This window comes from Notothenia rossii, assembly GCF_949606895.1.
Source record: "Notothenia rossii genome assembly, chromosome: 4".
Classification (NCBI taxonomy): domain Eukaryota; kingdom Metazoa; phylum Chordata; class Actinopteri; order Perciformes; family Nototheniidae; genus Notothenia; species Notothenia rossii.
Window position 1 is genome coordinate 93929807 of NC_136902.1, and position 20477 is coordinate 93950283.

At 41.6% G+C, this 20477-nt stretch overlaps 2 protein-coding genes across 2 annotated transcripts in view; both read left to right on the forward strand.

Annotated features, from left to right (window-relative positions):
• The window catches only part of LOC307037555 (uncharacterized protein), a 44944-nt gene extending 41723 nt beyond the window's left edge, over window positions 1-3221 (forward strand). The window contains exon 4 of the mRNA XM_079678562.1: window positions 2973-3221. Coding sequence (XP_079534688.1) covers window positions 2973-3012 — 40 coding nt within the window. The 3' untranslated portion in view covers window positions 3013-3221. The remainder of the gene's footprint in view (window positions 1-2972) is intronic.
• Window positions 1-20477, forward strand: part of LOC307037545 (uncharacterized protein) — a 42161-nt gene that overhangs the window by 2031 nt on the left and 19653 nt on the right. The window contains exons 2-3 of the mRNA XM_079678534.1: window positions 14548-14649; window positions 16343-18373. Of these exons, the coding sequence (XP_079534660.1) occupies window positions 14550-14649; window positions 16343-18373 (2131 nt within the window). The 5' untranslated portion in view covers window positions 14548-14549. The remainder of the gene's footprint in view (window positions 1-14547; window positions 14650-16342; window positions 18374-20477) is intronic.

Consider the following 20477-nt stretch of genomic DNA (forward strand, 5'->3'; position numbering starts at 1 on the left):
CTTGATATCTTTATATATCACTCAAGAAGTAGGCCTATGCATAAAAACAATATTACAGATAAAAGATTTGACATTTCACAATTTAGAAAATACACATCCAGAAGGCCTACCAGTAACAGTATAGTGATATAGCAGCCAGGTGAAAGTAGGTAAAAGTTGGTAGTATAAATGGCGGCAGGGCTGGCCTTCTAAACCAGTCTGTTCAGTCTCTTCCTGTAACACAGCGTATCACTGCTATTATGAGACGGACTCACCTTTTTGCCTTGGACCTTTCTATCTGGGCTGTTTCATACTGTTTGACATTGTTTTTTCATAATGAAATAAAGCTCCAAAATGTTATACCTGGAGCCTCCTTATAAAAACATATTTTAGTTCTTAGACTGATTTTCTGCTGTAACTCCGGCAGATTTAACTGTGAAATCTGATGATTTTGATAAAAACGTTTTAAATATCACTTTCTCTCAATATTCACAAATTCACAAAGTGTCAGAAAACAAAACTCTCTCTATTTTCCTCCGTACCCAAATCTCTAAAAATGGGGGAACAACGGAGCTGATCCAGATTTGCTGCCGATATGACTTAATATCTGAAATGTGGACCCACGGCCCTATCAGAAAGTTGATATCAGAAACAATGCCTGAATGTTTTGGACGTAATATGGAGCTCCATACTGTTTCAGAAATAATCCTTGATGTGGTTTGGAACATGATATGGCGTTTAACCCGGCAGCATTTAGCTGAGTATCTCAGTAGAATTCTGAGCAGGCACAAGTTCCCCCTCCTCTTTTTTGTTGTTCAAGCTAAGGATCCAGAATCAGCGTTTCTCTAACAGCTGGAATAGAGGGGTATGAGGGATTTCTAAAGCAGTGCTTCTCAAAGTGTGGTCCGCGGACTACTGGTGGCCCGTGAGCGCCCCCTAGTGGTATGTGAGTACATTGGTAAAATTTCACATTTGAAATAAATAAATAAATTTAAGTTTTCCGAACTCTCACGGGAATATCCCTGCAATGGAGCGAGCTTAAGTTTCACTTTGATTGCATGATATAGCCCAGATAAACACCTCCATCACACATGTGGCCACTTGTTTGTACCATTTTCAGGCGATTTATAAAGAACTATGTGTTTTGGGATATTTGTGGAGTTAGGTGGTCCGCGAGTGTTTTTTTATTGGTTGAGTGGTCCTTGGTATGAAAAAGTTTGTGAAACACTGGTCTAAAGGCACTGACACACTAAACCAGGGGTGCCCAACCTTTTTTGAACCGAGAGCTACTTTTAAAGTTGCCAGTCTGCCGAGATCTACCAGTCCAAATAGAGAGGCTTAGCCATTACTGACAGCCTACTACCAGGTAAAGACACACTTCTACTTGTATAAAACTGAGCTTTGTACGATGAATACTCCATAAAATACTGCAGATCCTTTATCTTACCTCTTTCTAATCTACACACATACAAGTATTTAACTGAAGTTACACAACAGTGTTGTTGATACAGAGTTTATTCACACGTCACATACTACAGTGGGTAATGTTTTCAAGAAACATTGAACAGTGCTGCCTCATATGACACAGGAAAAAAAGAAAAGGCTCTGAACCCTTTCTTTGCCATTAGAAGAAAATAGTGTTGCTCCAAAAGTATAAATGAGGCTTACTAATAAGACAACTCAGATCTGAAGTTACACAGGAATCTGCTGCCAAAGTGCAATAAAAGACAACATTAATAGAATCAAACCCTTTTTTGATGCATTTTAGTAGAGTATAAAAAGAAATTCCTTTAAAATAGGATGCAAGCAACACTAGTTTCTTAACCTGAATTGATAATAGCCTATAATCCATTTAAACAGAACGGATCTTAATGTTTGCATTCTTATACAATGTTGTGCAATAATTATAATGAATAAGTTCAAACTAAAACTTACAGCTGATTAATAACGGTATGTAACTTGAGTTTTTATTATATCAAAAACCTGTTGAAATGCTACTGTTATTTTTACTGTCCCCCAAAAGCGCGTGGGCAGCCTCCAGGAAGGCTTCTTTCACAACTTCGCCGTCTTTGAAAGACTTCATGTGTTTCTCAAGAACGTGACTGACACAATGAGATGCTCTGGTAGCAGCCTTGCTCTTGTTGTTGGGCCTGGTGAAAATGGACTGCTGTGCATTTATTAGGGGTGGGCGGATCAATCCCAAAATATCGATACTTCTGATATTACGTTACATTTCAAAATATCGATACTAGAGCCAATAGGATCGATACTTTTATACTTTTTTTACCGTCTCCTCTACTCGTCAATTTCTTCAAAAAACGATGTGCAGACGAACACAAGTATATGCTCTTTTCTTCTCTCACCTGCTGTCCTCTTCTCCTGGAGGCTCGGGCACGCGCAGCGCGCTCTCTGCCTGAACGCCGATTATCAAGCTGACTGACAGCAGCCAGCAGGACAGCAGCAGCCAGCAGGACAGCAGCAGCCAGCAGGACAGCAGCAGCCAGCGACTCGCGAGTGCAACACACACACGCGCATGATGGCTGAGAGAAAGAGCAGCGTTGTGTGGAGCAATTTCAAAACTGGCAATTAAAACTTAGCGGACTGTGATGTGTTTGTTTGTTTGAAGCCTTTATTTAACCAGATGAAAGTCCCTTGAGATCAAAAGATCTCTTTCTCAGGGTGACCTGCAGAACATTAGTTACACATGTAACATACAAACAACAGAACAAAAATAAGGATGACATCCAACATAATGTACAGGGTACAGTTTACAAACTCTATTCACAGTGACAGGTACCATGAGCATCAAACAGCATGTCACCCAGCCCAGTTTCTAAAGGATGCAGGGGAACCAAAGTGCTCAGTTTGAAACATGTTTGCAGACTGTTCCAAGTTAGTGGAGCTGCACAACTAAAAGCTTTCTTCCCTAAGACAGTCCTCCTAGCACATGGCACATTTAATAAAACCACATCATGAGATCTCAGGCAATAAGCAACAGCAGCTTTTGCTAAAGCAGCTATGAATCTCTTCTGAGGAAACACAGCTGAGTAGAAAACAAGCCACACTTTGATGAAAGGTATTTCATTATACCAAGTGTGATGCTAATATAATGTTTTCATATTTTATGTGTGATCACCTTTTTAAATGTATTCTTATTCCTGGAAACTGCCCTTTGTGGTTTACCGTTTAATAACCAATCCTTACTTCACTGTTCAGGTTATGGCAAATTAATATTTTCCACCTTGAGGGTTCACTTTGTCCTTTGTGACCCAAAGTCCCTCCTCACAATGTGAGCGAAGTTCCGTGAGGACTGTACGCCTTGGTAACGTGCCGACTGTGCATGCTCCTCCAGCTGGTTACCGAGCAGAAGAAGAAGAACACAAAGTGAAGGATTGTTTGGAAGAGATGTTGGATGAGGAGACTCGTCGTTACTAGCATGAATATAATTGAGAGAGTTTGTGGAGCTCCAGACGAACACAGACCCTCGTTTGTTTATGAAATTGCGAGTTCTTATCATATAGTGATGATGTAGGTACCTATCGATTCTGTGTCTTTTCACTATGCTAGTCGATATGTTGGGTTATTACTACGATAAGTAATAAGGGTGTTATGAGTGACTTTATGTACAACCGCCGTTAGCATTGTGTCGCTCGTGGCTAGCCACACATAGTGTCAGCAGAAAGTATTACAAATAATTGAAAAAAAAAAATGCAAAGAAATGCAAAAAAAAAAGAAAAATTAAGATCATGTTTAATCATCTGATTCGTCTGTACATTGCTGTTTTAGTCTGTGTTCTTCTAATTAGTGTCTACAGTGTGTGCCTATTGAGCCGTTTTGAGCCATGTGGGACAAAACCCGATCATGCCCCTCCCTCTCACTGTCTAAGTGAACGGTGACTGTACAAACTACACTGCGCATGCTCAGAGTATTGTCCTATGTAATGTGTGTGGCAAAAGAATAATGACCATAGTGGCAGAGTGCTGCCATCCCCACCATACGTCATCTCACATCATTCAGAGCTGATTGGCTGTAAGAACGTGTACCGTGAAAAGTGTGTGAAGAGGAGACGAGAGACGCGTCCTAAAACCCGGAAGTGAGCTGCGCATGGGTTCCCTCCACAAAAAAGCGATGAGATTTCTCCATAGGATTTTAGAAAATAGCTCCAAATAAGATCTGTCAACCCAGTCTCACGGCATTTCGTGTTATAGGCACGACATTCAGTAGCTAGATGTGATTACTGCTCATCTATACCTGTGTTTGTGTTTTATAGATTTCTCTGTTTTAGTCTTTCATGTTGTGAGTACTAAATTGCTACAACATTGTGGAGTAGTTGGCTTAAACATGCTTAATTACTCTGTATGAAGTAGGAGCAGTTTTGCATGACAAGAGACTAGAGAGTTGGGGGAGGAGACATTCTTCTTCTTTAGAAACAGCATGTCAAGTATCATGGGAGGCTACATGTGTTAAATATATGTTTGTGTTTAATTACTTTGTATCAATAATAGCAGTCTGTGAAACAAGAAGCTGGAAATATGAGAAGTGAAACCTTTGTATTTGGAGTAAGATGTGAGCGAGGGGATATCCTTATTTGGACACAGCTCAAACCTCTGGAGTGCTGCAGGGTAAAATGAGTGTTACTCTTTCAGAAGCTATATGTAGGACTGCTTGAGAGCAGAGGTAACGTTTTCCTCGTTATTATTGGTATTAAGGTAACTCACATGTATTATTTGTATAAGCCAACTATAAACAACTATATCGTAAACATATCTTTAAGATACCAAAAGTATGTGAAACTGTATGGGTATTAAACTAAGGGGGGAGGGGGCCGGAGAGAAGGAAGTCTATGCAGAATGAGTGTGTGTGTGCAGGCTCGCGCTGATTCGTTGCGGCAGGCAGTCTGAATTTAAAAATGAAAATAACCGGAAACAGACGTAGGCATTTCGAGCGATTACCCAAGATCCTCGGCTTTGGTTTAAGCTCGCTGATTGGATGTTTTAGCCGCAATGCATGTTGGGATTTGGTGTTTATATGATATGAAATCAGAAAAACATTAAAAAAAAATATAATAATACTTAATTCCGAGTGTTCTTGCTTTTCTCTTGGAAGTCATCACATAACGGCATTGTAATACACGGTTCGGCTGCATTACATATTACAGATCTGCCGTAGTTCTTTATTTATAGAGCCCTGATGAGAAGACCTTTGAAAAAACTGGAAGAAATGCCGCCGAAACTGAATACTTAACGTGGATCATAAATATATCAGCAATTAAACAACATCTTCAATTTCTCTTCACACAAAATGTCTCCTTTCAGGATCAACACTAATTCGGCTGACTTTTACATTTGATCTAATTCATAGATAGGTTATATTTACACCATAACGGTGCACAGCTGATAGAAAATGACTTTTCTTTGAATATAAGAATGTAAATACTGAATCTGAAATAATGTGACCCGCTCTGTCGAAATCAGTCGGAAGTCGTAACGGCTCATTTCAAAATAAACGTGGATTTGAGTAAAAAACATTTTTTCTGGTTTTGGGTGTTTTGTTTGATTTTAAACAAACAAAGTCTTGGCTTTCAGAATTTGAAACTTTTATTTCCAAACTCACACGATAAATACATTCTTTAAGCTTGTAAAGGGAAGATGACAGGCAATCTGCTCTTCCACACGCCGCCCCCCCCCCCTCCCTCCGGCTGACATTATGAATGTAAGCGTAGAGCCGGGGTGGGGAACCTTTTTCCTCTCAAGGGCCATTTCAATTTTTTCAACATCCTCCGAGGGCCGTACAAATTATTGACATCTGCTTCAAAATACTAAAATCACAGCCCATTCATTTCGCCTTTCTTTCATGCTGTACAAAGAAAAATCAACCTCTGAATCCAGATATCTAACCATGACTCGTGCATGCATTCACGTGCACGGTGTGGCATGACCACCAAAACAGAAAGCATATTGGACACAAGATGTGTGCAAAAGTATTTAGTTTCCTATCCATGTGGACTGATTTAAGTGGGGGGGACCTAACCTCCTCTAGGGGGGTCCTCACCTCCTCCAGTGGGGTCCGGGGGGCATGCTCCCCCGAGATTTTTTTTAAATGTTGAAGTTAAAAGCATCAATCTGGTTCACTTTGAGAGCAACATTAGGAGATCTATGGATACATCTCTCAACACCAATATGAAACAGAACTGTAAGAAGATTTATTTTTCTTTATGGATATTTTACAAATCACTCCCCTTTCAAACTGTATTCTTGTTTATTAATAAAACAAATTATTTCCTGTCATATAGTATTTTATACCTGTTTACTTTATTATCTTGTTTTTTTATAACTATAATGATCATATAAAGATGTGCCTTTACCTCACTGGTTGTAGAAAAAGCTTCTTATATTCATTAGCATAGCTAGCTAACCAGATGCTAATAACAACAAAGTTATTGACTGTATGATCAGTATGACAGATGAACAGATCGCCACTGGGCTTACAACTAAAGAACCAGCCACGCAAATACTGCGGCATGTGTCCGGCTCCTTATGGGTACGACCAGTGCTTAATTTGTAAATCATAAGGTGCCGGAACGCAAAGTACATATGACAGCTCAGGGATGACGAGACGCGTACAGGTCCCGGAACGTATACAGAAAAGGTGCTGAAAACAACATGAAAATGTCCACTTGCAACGCTGTGGGACTTACAAGCCTCAATTTCAAATAGTATCCATGGTATAAATGTTATGACGATCATTTATAATTTTTTAGGCTAGTACGCACAACATAGGCAAATGCCCACATCACCACAGGTGGGACTTCAGTATACAGCCAGCAATTAATTTCTCAACAGGTTTAACGTGTAAAAAAAATATTTATTAGGCCTATTCAAAGATTGGCACGGCGGCCTATTAATAGACAGTATGTTTGCTCACCATATTTAGTTGTTTAAAACACCCCACATCACGAGCATGTCCGGATTGTCCTCTATCTCTTTTTTTCTGCTTTTACTGCGTGTGTCTGTGGCAGTTCTGTGTCCTTTGGCCACCCAGGACCTCACGTATGGGACTGGATTGAATTTAGCCAGGGGGGGTCCAACAAGATTTGGGAAGAGTAAAGATGACATGGTGGATGTGAGCAAAGAGCTACGGTTGGGAGTGCAAATCAAGTTCATTTGAGAAAATCTTTTTTGAAGCTCGACTGAGAGCTCAGATAATTCTTGCAATGCATCGCACATTATGCCTGCGAAGATAAGCGCATAGCAAGCCCACTGTATGTTTGCTTTGTGACACTGTTACGGGAGGGATCTTCTGATGCAGTTTTGAAATGCTTGTAAAGTGCTGGGTAGTTCTTCCACACTGCTTCAACGGTTCTAAAACTTGATGCCACCCATCTAGTGTCTAAAATACGACCTATTTTGCATAGCTGGACATCCAAGCTCTCAGCTGACTCTCTCAGCTCCATTCGATTTTTGTTAGATGTGCTATACAGTGCATATATCTTGTCCATCAATATTTTAAAGTGATTTATAGCACCCATCTCTTTCACTACGTCTGCGACTGCAAGCTCAAGCCTGTGGGCTGAGCAGTGCCACACAGTAATGTTGGGGAACATGACCTGGAGCCGACTCGCCACTCTGCTTTTACGCCCTAACATAACCTTAGCACCATCACAAGTTACTCCAATGAGGGTCTTAGAGAGAAAATCCTGTGTCAAATGCAGGCGCTCCAGAGCAGACAACAGTTTGTGGACAATACCTTGAGCAGTTAGATCATCTAGCTCTACGAGTTCAGTAAAAATGTTTGTAGGCTTGTCCATATCGGGCAACTGAGCCCTAAGGTATATTATCAAGCAGCTCTTTTTGCTTAAACTGGTTGACTCATCCAGCATTACACTGATTTTGGGAGTGCACTGTACTATTTTTTCAAACAGTTTTCTTTTCATTTCTTCAGAAATATGTTTCTGTATGTTTACACATGCAACATTGGAATGTAAAATTCTCCCCATATCGAGTCCATTTAATTCTTGGCAATCAATCTCCTGTTCGAAGCCATATGCGGGACGGTGGCGTTTAGCCTCCTTGTACGCCGTGCGAAATACGCGAGCTGTAGTGGCCATCTGTTCAGACTGACTATTAATTATAGACTGTCCTAAAGTGTCCACTTTTGCCTTTTCAAGAATGCTTGCTGCTGCTAGGTGAGCCTTGGTACGGGCACGTTCAAATACTTTTTTTCTGAGTGCGTTGCTGTTTTATAATATCTGAAGCAGATGAGGTTACTGTGCATAAAACCCACTCTTTTGCAAGTTTCATCCCCGACGTCTTCTCTGCCCCCAAAGTCCCCACCGCCTTACACGTTGTGCAACCCAAACCTGATTTTCCCCTAAAAAGCCAGGGATAGTAAGTCTGCTTCACTTTTAGCTGAGCTTCTGTCCAAACAGTTGTGCATCCCATCCCTGACCTGTCGCTGGACGTCCCACACTCTTCTACGCTCAATGCGCTCTCCTCTCCTACTGAATCTTCCTGCTGTAAGCCAGCTGATGTCGCGGTTCCGCTCGCCTCTTGCTCCGGCTGTTGTACCGGGCTAGTTGATGCCAGTGTACCCACCCGTTGCTGTTGGTGGTCCACCTGGCTGACGGTAGCTGGCTCCTGTTCCGGCTGGCGGTGAACCTGACCCGCTGCTGCCACGGTGCCAGCCTCCTGCCCGGGCTTGGCTAGCTGTCGGTTAGCTAGCTGGCTAGCTGTTGCGGCGCTAACCTCCTCCTGGTTTTGACCATCAACATGACCGCTGCAGCTGCCCTCGTCGCTGCTTGTGGAGGCTTTTCTGACTCGTTTTGAAGTGTCTATTACCTCTTCCTTCTTTTTGAAGAAAGATGGTAAATGTATCTGTCTTTTTGACATGCTTGCATTGAATCACCGTTTCTTCTTCTCTGCGACGTGCTCCTCATGTGGCGAATTTCAAAAGTGAAAGACATTTGTCCGTTGGTCCGGCTTTTCAGTGCGTCAACACAGATCTCCGACTCTTTCAAATCTTAATCTTAATAAACGACATGAAATTCTTGGGATTTTTTCTGTAAATTAATATCTGCATATTTTATTTCATTTTAACCATTTTTAATTTTTATTTTTTGTGAGAGGTACCGGATCTGCCCAAATAGGTGCCGGAACACAGGGTGGCCAAAATGAAGAAGTGCCGTATCCTGTTCCGGCAGGATCCGGCTGAAATTAACCACTGGGTACGACGCTCTGGTGCTCTCCGTCAGAAGAACTGCACCCCTGTCAGACGAGACATATACCACGTGATGACACGTTAGGCTCGTGTTGTGTTCAAGGACCCTGACCTTGGCCAGGAAAAACAGGCACTCGCTTGTTTAATTTTTTTGCGGTCTTTGCGTGTGTTTATAAATTACCTCGAGGGCCGTAGCAAATGGTCTCGCGGGCCGTATACGGCCCGGGGGCCGGATGTTCCCCACCCCTGGCGTAGAGTAATCAGAAATAACACGGCAGGGTCCGTTACAGTTTGTTTTCATCTGATTTCAATTAAACAAAGTCTTGGCTTTCAAAATATTAAACTTGTTTCGGCAAATTCAGACGATAAATACAACTTTGAAGCTTCGGCATAATTACAAGCGGCGAACGGAGTAACTTAACGTCACTACAGGCGTAACAACAGCCGGTGTTTCTCGTGAGGGTTTTCCCCGGGAAACAAACGCAATACACACAAACGCAAAATTACACAAACACACACACACGTATACACACACACACACACACACACACACACACACACACACACACACACACACACACACACACACACACACACACACACACACACACACACACACACACACACACACACACACACACACACACACACACACACACACACACACACACACACTCGCGAGCTTCCCCCAGATCAGTAATCCAAACGAAAATATCTTCCCTCCGTAATGTTTTGATCATTTGCTAATAACCAATCAGATCGATGGATTCCAGAGAAGAGGAAACTTTGAAGGCCTTTTTCTCAAAATGATGACTCGGTGACAGTCATTATATAATGTGACATATTTCGCTTAATATTTGGAGTACAAAAACAATCCTGATATCATTAGAAAGCTAGGAATATCCTCTTTCCAACTGTGTATACAACTCAAAATGTGTCTTCGGGTCAATGCGACTGATTTCGATGGACAAGTCACATATAGCAATATCCTGTAGAATTATGTAAAAACATGAATAAGACTAAATATCTTCAGATGTTGTACATACGTGTCCTACACTAATAATACAAAGTTATTATTAGCATGCTGTGTGTACCTTGTGTGCACCGCCTCGTGGTTAAAGGACGTTATTGAATTATTTTTGTTGAATAATGTTATTTTTGTTGAATAATGTTATTTGATGAAAAAAAATATTAAGAGTACATATTTTCATAGGGGGAAAGTAGAAGGTCAATGATAGAAATATAGAATATAAACAAACAAGAAGATACTGTAAGTGATCTCTACAATAAAACAGTTTATTGCAGGATGTACAAAGATATTAATATGAGGATGAGCAAAACAGACAAACTAATTAACCTTTATTAACACATAAAAGAATACATTAGGTTAAGGTCTTCTTTCAAATCAGAAAAAAACTTTAGGGGTATCGAGAAATAAATATTAAGCCTGACAAAGTACTTAAGGTCTAATATATTGCTTTCCTGCAATGTTAACTATGTTGAAGCACTTATTTGAACTGATATTATACACATTAATTATACTCTTATGTAGATAGTATAAGAAATGTGCAGAATTTGACAGTTTAATGGTGGAGGTATTCACTCATATTGATAGATGTCTTGTAATGCGCTGTTGAAGAACCTGTGACCCAGGTTTTTCATTCATTGCATAACTACACCGTAGTTGTGTGATATGTCAATAAACCTTAGAAAATCTTGAAAGGGATGTGCAAAATAGCCATTATACATTCTTTAATGAACTATTAGTAGAGAATAACGAGTAATGAATATACTTTATTACTCATTTCCATTCATGTAAATTGCAGATACATGTTTAGTCTTCTCAAGCACCAACTATCAAATATCTCTCCTGATTGTTGGCACTGGAAAATCACCTTCCCTGAATTTGACTCAGGTGTAACTAAAGTCTGCTTTAAGGGTTGTTTATATTTCACATCATTAATCAGAATCTGCAAAGTAACTCAAATAAATGTAGTGGAGTAAAAATACCAGGTTAACCTCTGAATTGTAGTGGAGTAGAATTACAAAGTAACAATGAGCTGTCATGTGGGTAGATATTAATGCTGCCCATTATGGACACAAGCGATTTTCACCCATTTAGTAATTATATGTTTTACATTTGATAACACCAATGTGTTTAATACTGGCAACTTCTAATTGTGGGAAAAACGAAAACGTTCAGTAGAGACGTCCCATAGAACATTTTGCGAAACACAATAGCCAGCATGTGTAGTTCTGGGTAGTTCTGGATCCAATCCCAGAGCTTGAAGATTGATCACAGGGTCAGTATTCCTAAACGATAGCTGGGGATTATGGGTAGTGTAGTGTCTTCGGCCATCCTAAACTCAGAAATGTTGACAATCGCAATGATGCTCGAAATGTCCCTTATAGGCCTATGTCTGTTTCCGGTTATTTTTATTTTGAAATTCAGTTCCTGACGGACGCCAAAAAAGCCCGAGATTATGGAATCAAACAAATAAATAAAAACAAGGATAATTGTGTGTTATTGGTGAGTAAATATCAGTGTGTTATTTAGAAAAGAATAACAAATTTAGAAGGAAAAAAAGATTTTAAAAAATACAGATTTCAGTATCCTGAGGCTCTGAGCCCCATTTCTTTTCCTCACAGACGACAAAAAAAGTCTGGCATTATACAATTTAAAATAAAAACAATAATCGTGGCTTGATATTGAGTAAGAACATGTTTTTATGAACCCCACAGCTTCCGGTCTTCAAAGACCCGAACGGACAAAAAGACGTGCTGCAGGCACGAAACATACTACCAATAGAAATACATTGCTTTTAAAATCGTTCTGTGTGACACGAAAAAAATTGGAAAATCGTGTTGGTGAACACGAATCAATAGATTAAATGTCGTGACTATAACACGAAATGTCGTGAGACTGGGTTGATATGTTTGTTTGTCTTAACACCAGTGTTTCCACCAGACCAGGGCAGAGAGGGCGTCCACCCCGAGAGCTGGGGGAGGGGGGGGGGGGGCAGTATCTATAAGCCGTCCCTTATAGATACTGTATTTTTACATTAGTGAGCCGGATCATTTGGCTCGGCTCTCTTAAAGCGCCGGTTGTTTCGGCTCCCAAACGGCTCTTCATGTTACCACAGTTTACCACGGAGCCTCAGTTTTGCCGCTGCGAGGCTCCGGTGCTTGCAGCTCACGCACGGGCTCCACTAAAAATCCCCCGCTCATCGCTTCCAAATCGCGCACGTTCCGTGTTGTCCTGTAGCAGGCACCGCCGATGTCGGGGAAACGATCCTCAATACTCCGAAAAGAATCCCTCCAGACTCCTTTGCCCCCTCCAACAGCGGGATGTCCTCGTCCTTTTTCCTTTTCGTCATTTCAAGCAATAAAAACTCTCGATCTTCTCTCGAATTATTAATATTTTTGGACGCCCTCGGCTCGCGTTGAGGGCGTACCGAGCTGAATAAGGGCGTCAAATGACGGCAAGACGGCCCCCTGGCGGAAACGCTGCTGAACACCTTATTTCTCTTGTGCATTAAGAACACTTGTGTTAGGGCATGATTTAAGAATAAATAGGTTTTATATACAGTATAAAATACCACGTACGGTCCAACCTCCCATGCCACCCTGGCATGACCTCTTGCCCCCCCTTTGGCACCCCCTGTAAAATGTTCTAGAACCGCCACTGGTCTGAGGGCTTCTTAACATTTAACAAACTATGAATGTGTCATACCCACCTAACGGGAAGAAACTCAGCTAACTGACGATATGAACCATTTTCACCGAAGCAAAACACAAGTCTCACAAGAAGCGTCTAAATGAGCCCTGAACGAAAAAATGTTAACGCACTTAGCACAGAACTCACGGTATAAATACTTGATTACTTATCATCTCTGCTCAAACAAGATATCAGCTAGCAAGCTGAGAATCCACAGATTCTATAAATATAAGTATCATCACTCTGCGATCAACACCCGCGACAGGGGAAGCAAACCCAGACAACGCACCACGTAGCTTTATGGAGCAAAAACTGCTAATTTGTCTTACCTTTTGTTGTTTCTGATCAAAAGTTGTGTTCAATGGCATTCAAATGAGAAAAACGCTGCTGAAGGTTAAATCAATGTGTCTGTGTCACTTTGAAATTATTATTGATAATCCATCCCTCCATTTTTGTCAAAAACTGAGATTTCATATAAACTGCTATTAGAGCTACAAGCCAGTTTCCGGTTTAGGGCAAACTGCATGCTCTCAATCCTCAATGGAAATGATTAGATGGATTTCTATTATATTGGCTCTAACGGTTCAAAAGAGGTGTCAATCATCAAAATCGACCGAGGGAGGCCAGAGATATGGAAAATGCACCCAAATGACCCCAGAAGTGGGTTTGTTTTCAAAACCTCTCTAAAAAGGTCAAATGTCAAAATGGTACTTATTATGTTAGAGTTTCCTAAAGCTGCAGTACCCATAAGGAGCTGTACTGTACACATGCCGCAGTTTTTGCATGGCTGTTTCTTTAGTTGAAAGCCAAGTGGCGATCTGCTCCTCTGTCAGCGAAAAGAATATGCTACACAGGGGTGAACTGGTCATCTGTGTGTTCTGGAGAATCACAGAACGGCCGTTCTTCAGCCGGTCGTTTGCAGCCGGCTCGGTTCACTGACGGTCGGCACCGCCCTTTATTTAAATGTGTTTGAACGGCATCATGTTTTGCGCTGACAGGCGAAAGAGGTCCACAGCTGCCTCGCAGCGAGGCTCCCCCACCCTCCCGTTGACAGTTCACGAACATCGGCACACTGATCAGAAGTATTTTTTTAAATGGCACTTCATATGAAAAAGGTTGCCGACCCCTGTTCCTTAGCAACGGTCATTACAGTCCTTGACAGCGGTCTGTTCTACTGGATTTACAACGTGTCACATGTTCTGAATCGACCAATCAGAACTTTATTTAGCCTCCGTATTGTTAATGGTTGAATGTGGGCCGTAAAAATGTTTTTGACTCTTAAGTGGGCCCTGATTTGAAAAACGTTGGGAACCGCTGGGCTAGAGCAAAAAAGTGTTGCAGCTTTTCAAATTGACGCACTGCGTAGTGCGCACACAGCACTACCTTGTAATGCAAGTGTTGGATGTCCCTCTCGTCAAACGGACTATAGCAGAGGTTTAGGTTTGCTAATGGCAGCACCTGAGCGCCAACGTAGTGCGCATGCGTCTTTGAGTGTGTTTGTAGACATTTTGTGTCTCTTTGTTGAGTAAAAAGGTCTAATTGAAATCAAAATGTGAGCATGGTTGGACATGATATTACCAAATCATCAAAGTTAACTAACAAGCTGTTGTCGATTATTTTCAGTTCCTTCAAAGCGATGACCTCTAAGGGCAGCGGGACGATAGAGGTGGCGGCGCTCGGACGGCCTTTCAGCCTCGGGATGTTGTACGACTGCCGCAACGACTCACTCGTCCCTGGTGAGGAAAAATCATCACTTTTAAAAACTGATCTTCTTTTTGACAGGAACGAAACCCACAGATGAAAAGTTATAAATAAGTTATTTAAGATTTGTTGTTTGTTTATAGCATGGATTCGATTTTTGTGATGTTGGAAGAAGCAGGTTTGGACTAGCTTGTTCATGTGAGGCTCAAGTTTAGATTCTGGTCAAAGATAACACCCAGGTTTCTTGTGTATGGTTCAACATTGAGGGACAGGGTGTTGATTTATGTCAGAGACAAAGTTACCAGGAACACTAAGAAAGACCTCGGTTTTGTATGAATTTAAATTAAGGAAGTTAAGTGATATCCATAAAGGCAGTGATGGAGAGTACTAATATTACCCATCACATTTAGCCAAACTTTAAAGTAAATCTCCGTGTCGTCAGCGTAACAGAGGTGAGAGATAGAGTGAAACTGACTGAGCCGGTTACCTAGAGGTAAAGCGTATAAAGAAAATGTGTTGGGGCCAAGGATTGATCCCTGTGGAACCCCACAGAGTAAAGGGGCAGATCAGGTCATTCTTTTGGAACAATTCCAAATCCTTCTAAACTTTGAAATAGGTTGCCCATATCAACTCAAATACCATGAGTCATGCTTGATTGGGATCTGAGGAATGCTTGACATTAGAGTAGAGATTATTTTTATATAAAATCAGTGTGGTGTGGGGAAACAATGGAAGGTAGCTTTTATTCCAGGATATGAGCCAACAATATCTTAACAAACAAAGGAGGCCATTGACAAAAGATTGATCAAAAACATAAAAGAACTTGGCACCAAATCTCTTCAAATATTCAACTGAAAATCCATTAGGGCATGCACTAAAGGACAGCATTCAAATATGACATTTTGATATACATAATGTCCGCTTAGGTGCCCTGTTGGATGGCCTCCAGCTCTTGTTTGATTTCAGCATGGAGACCAGCACTCTAGTAGACGCCAGTTGTGACGTGAAGTGCCCATCTTGGCTTTAACTACCTGCAGGAAAGCCTTCTCATCAGGGTTCTTTTGGCCGGTGATGGATGCTGGAGAAAGTAGTGCTGTCATTATCCTTTGTTTGAGAGCAGCGCTAGCCACACTTTACACACTGACTGGTTGGTTGAATACTTTTAGTTTAACATGCCATGGCAATCACAACATGTTCTACAATGTGTAGGCTACTGACTGTTGTTAACTGTCACTGTAACCGCTGAACTGGAAGTTATTTGACTTTTATTGTTTGTTGGAATAAACTCAGGACGGCTAGACGAAGGTGCTCAGAATTCACAGAATTCAAAAACTCAAAATGAACATCTGTTTCCTATAACTAGAAATAACCCAAAATAACCCTGTATCATAGTGCCTGGTCATATAACTGTTTGTATGGTTTGGCTCAACAACTGCGGTCTGTAACTCTCTGTCAGGTTCACAACAAGGATGCAGTGTAACAGTCGTGAAAATAGTCAGGTACATTAAACTGATTTGTGTATTTATGTCTTGAAAGCAAGACAAGCTTTCTTTATTATCATAAATGTTCTCAGGAATTGCATCACTGAACAAATCATTCTATATTTCAGTTCCTAACAACAGGAAAGCTACAATTACTGGAAGGACGATGCTTTGATTCCCCTTAAAGTTATAGTGTGTATTAACATGTACTCTGGTTCTAGATTGATCTTTGGTTCTTCTTTTGCAGGAATCACTTTGTGGGACTGTGATGACCTTAAAAATCATATTAGAGAAAGACAACACAAATATAATAATTTTGAAATAGTTGCATCTGAATCAATTGAGGACAAATCTTCAGCCCTGAATGTTGAATCATCACTGAAGGCAAGTTTCTTGAGTGGACTGGTAGAGGTTGGAGGATCAGCCAAATACCTGAGCGATACTAAGAATTCCAAAAATCAGGCCAGAGTAACACTGAACTACCAAGCTACCACAAAGTTCCAAGAACTGTCCATGAATCATCTTGGAGGAGAACATGTTAAGAAACATCAGTTTGTGTTTGATCAAGGAATAGCAACACATGTAGTCACAGGAATCCTTTATGGCGCACAAGCCTTCTTTGTCTTTGACCGTGAGGTGTCTGTCAACGAGAACCATCAAGACATTCAGGGCAACTTGAAGGTGATGGTCAAGACAATCCCCTGCCTTTCAATAGATGGCGAAGGCTCGCTGAAAATGCAAGACGATGAAAGAAAAAACGTTGAGAAATTCTCCTGCAGATTCATTGGCGACTTTTTCATTCAGAGACCTCCGACATCCTTTCAGGAGGCAGTAGAGGTGTACCAAAGTCTGCCAAAGCTGCTGGAGGGCGGGGTAAACGCAGTACCAGTGAAGGTCTGGCTGTTGCCTCTGACATGTTTAGATTCTACTGCTGCTAAACTTGTCCGTCAGATAAGTATAGGATTAGTTCAAAGATCTCAGAGTGTCCTGGAGGACTTCAGTGACCTGGAGATGAGGATCAACGATGCACTGAAAACCCAAACCACACAGCAGTTCCCACAGATTGGAAAAAAACTCAAAACCTTTAAACAGATGTGCTCTGAGTTCAAACTGGAATTCCAACAAACCTTGGCAAAGAAACTGCAATCAATCCGAGGAGGAGGAGAAGAAGAAGCTGTGCTCGCAGAGGAACTGAGGAAGACATGTTCTTCTCCTTTCAACAGCAAGGACCTGAACGAGTGGATGGACTGTAAGGAGAGAGAAATATACACTGTGATGTCTCTGACCGACATGATGACAAACACCAAGATCATCTCATCTCAAACAGACCTGTACAAAGAAAGCTTCAAAGCAGAGCATGCTGTGTGTTTTGTCTTCACCTCGCTGGGAAGTGATGAACCGTACCTCTCAACTTTATCAAACTACCTTCAACAAACACCCAAACCAGACGACGCCCAAGATCCACACCCTCCAGATCAATGGTACAACTCAAGAGAAGAAGGGGAAGCAATGCGGCAAAAAGCAAAGCTCTTCAGTGATTTAGCAGAGGCCAACGAGGAGAACAAGAACATCACATTTCTGACAGTGGGTTTAACAAACGAGACACAGAAAGGAGCCAGCATCTACCTTTATAAAGGCGGCTTTCTTGTCAATGAGAACTTTGAGCCGCCTTCAAAGCCTGCAACAGTAACAGGAAGTGATATAAACCACAGCAGTGTGACGTTGAACATTTCTCCACCCAGATTTGGAGTAGAGGACATCACCTCCTACTCTGTTGAGTACTGTGTCAGTGGAGAGGACGGCTGGAAACAAAAGACAGCATCCAGAGCTGAAGAAGTCACAGTGGGCGGCCTGAGTCCTAACACAGAGTACGTGTTCAGATGCAGGGCAGAGACTCCAGTAGGTGTCGGGCCAGCCAATGAAGTCAGAGGATCCATTCAAACCTTACCCTGCAGCCCTCCTGGAAAACTCCACGTTGAATCTTACTCACGTGAGATATCAGTCAGCTGGGAGAAACCTGCTGAGCTCGGACAAGATGTCCACGTTTCGAGCTACATCGTGGAGTACGCCAAACCAGACCAACAGGTGAAAGAGGAAGATCTCCACTGGGAGCAAATGAAGGCGGGAGCTGAGAAGGCGATCATTTCAGGACTTCAACCAGAGACAGAATACGCTCTCAGGGTCAGGTGTGATTGTGGAGCAGCTGGAAGAAGCAAAGAAAGCATTGCTGTTAATGTCAGCACAACAAAACCTTCACTTCTCACAGGATTCCTGAAAGGTAAAAGCAAAAGGATCAATTCTGAATCTCCCTCAGTTTACAAACTGCTTCTGGCAGAAGTAGGCCTGCAGTGTGTGTGTGTGTGTGTGTGTGTGTGTGTGTGTGTGTGTGTGTGTGTGTGTGTGTGTGTGTGTGTGTGTGTGTGTGTCTTCTGCAGCTGCACTGCCCCCATGTGTCCAAACCCATTGCTGCAGCCTCTCAATGCTCACACTACATGTGCTTTATAGCTATGAGATGTAACATCACGGTTTTAAAATGTCTGAACAAGGTTGTTAAATCAGAAAAACACATGGAAACCACCACAAAAAATGCAAAAAAAAAGATTTAAAAAATACATGACAAAGTAGCAAATCGAAGTAAACATCCCCCGTGTGTCCAAACCAGGGCTGCAGTCGAATTGTCTAAAAATCAGCTCCTAACGTCTAACCCAGGGGTGCCCATCGCGATCGACCGGTCGATTGCGGGGAGATTCCCAGTCGATCGCGAGATGTGTCTAAAAATAGAACAACAATATTCTGTTGTATCGTTAATGTCCTATAACATAATCTTCCTGTGCTAGAATAATGCACTTGAACGCATCAAAGCTTTGTGATTGGCCGGCGTGACCCCATGTGTCGGGGCGGGGCTGGTGGGCAGTCCAAACTAGTTCGCTGACGTTGTCCGTGTCAACAGGAGTGACAGTCCGCACACACACAAGACCGCAAGCATGGCAGAAGCAAAAAAGCACAAAATATATCATTTTCACTCCGAGTGGGAGGATGATTATTTAGTTGTCTATTCCAATTTAAAGTCCATCTGTCTCATCTGCAATGCGAGCGTGGCTTTACCGAAGAAGGGTAATTTAGGAGCGGCATTTCAAAACAGTGCACAAACGCTACGAGACGGAATTCCCTCCTAATTCTGCCCTACGCTCCCAAAAGGGGAGGGGCCTGAAAGGACAGCTAAATGCACAGCAGTCCATTTTCACCAGGCCCAACAACAAGAGCAAGGCTGCTACCATAGCATCTCATCGTGTCAGTCACGTTCTTGAGAAACACATGAAGTCTTTCAAAGACGGCGAAGTTGTGAAAGAAGCCTTCCTGGAGGCTGCCGACGCGCTTTTTGGGGGACTGTAAAAATAACAGTAGTATTTCAACAGGTTTTTGATATAATAAAAACTCAAGTTAGATACCGTTATTAATCAGCTGTACGTTTTAGTTTGAACTTATTCATTATAATTATTACACAACATGGTATAAGAATGCAAACTTAAATTGATTATAGTCTATTATGAATTCAGGTTAAGAAACTAGTGTTGCTTGCATCCTATTTTAAAGGCATTTCGTTTTATACTCTAATAAAATGCATCAAAAAAGAGTTTGATTCAATTAATGTTGTCTTTTTTATTGCACTTTTGCAGCAGATTCCTGTGTAGCTTCAGATCTGAGTTGTCTTATTAGTAAGCCTCATTTATACTTTTGGAGCAACACTATTTTCATAAAATGGCAAAGAAAGGGTTCAGAGCCTTTTCTTTTTTTCCTGTGTCATATGAGGCAGCACTGTTCAATGTTTCTTGAAAACATTACCCACTGTAGTATGTGACGTGTGAATAAACTCTGTATCAACAACACTGTTGTGTAACTTCAGTTAAATACTTGTATGTGTGTAGAAAGAGGTAAGATAAAGGATCTGCAGTATTTTATAAAGTATTCATCGTACAAAGTGTGTATTTACCTGGTAGTAGGCTGTCAGTAATGGCTACACCTCTCTATTTGGACTGGTAGATCTCGGCAGACTGAGAACTTTAAAAGTAGCTCTCGGTTCAAAAAAGGTTGAGCACCCCTGGTCTAACCCTATCATCTATCCCTTGACCTCTGAGTGAAACATCACAGGGTTAAGGGATAGTGGATAGGAGAATTCAAAAGGACTTAGGAGAAGAGACTGCGGTACTTTAGAGAATCCGAATGCACTTTCCCTATCCGACGTGTTTATGATGCGCCAGCGGACGTCATTGTGTGCGTCTGCTGCTTTGGGGAAACTATGGAAACCACAGTTTTCTATACAGAGGACTACAACATGGATGTTTAATAAGAACGAGGGACTCATATAGAGACTCTGCACCGGG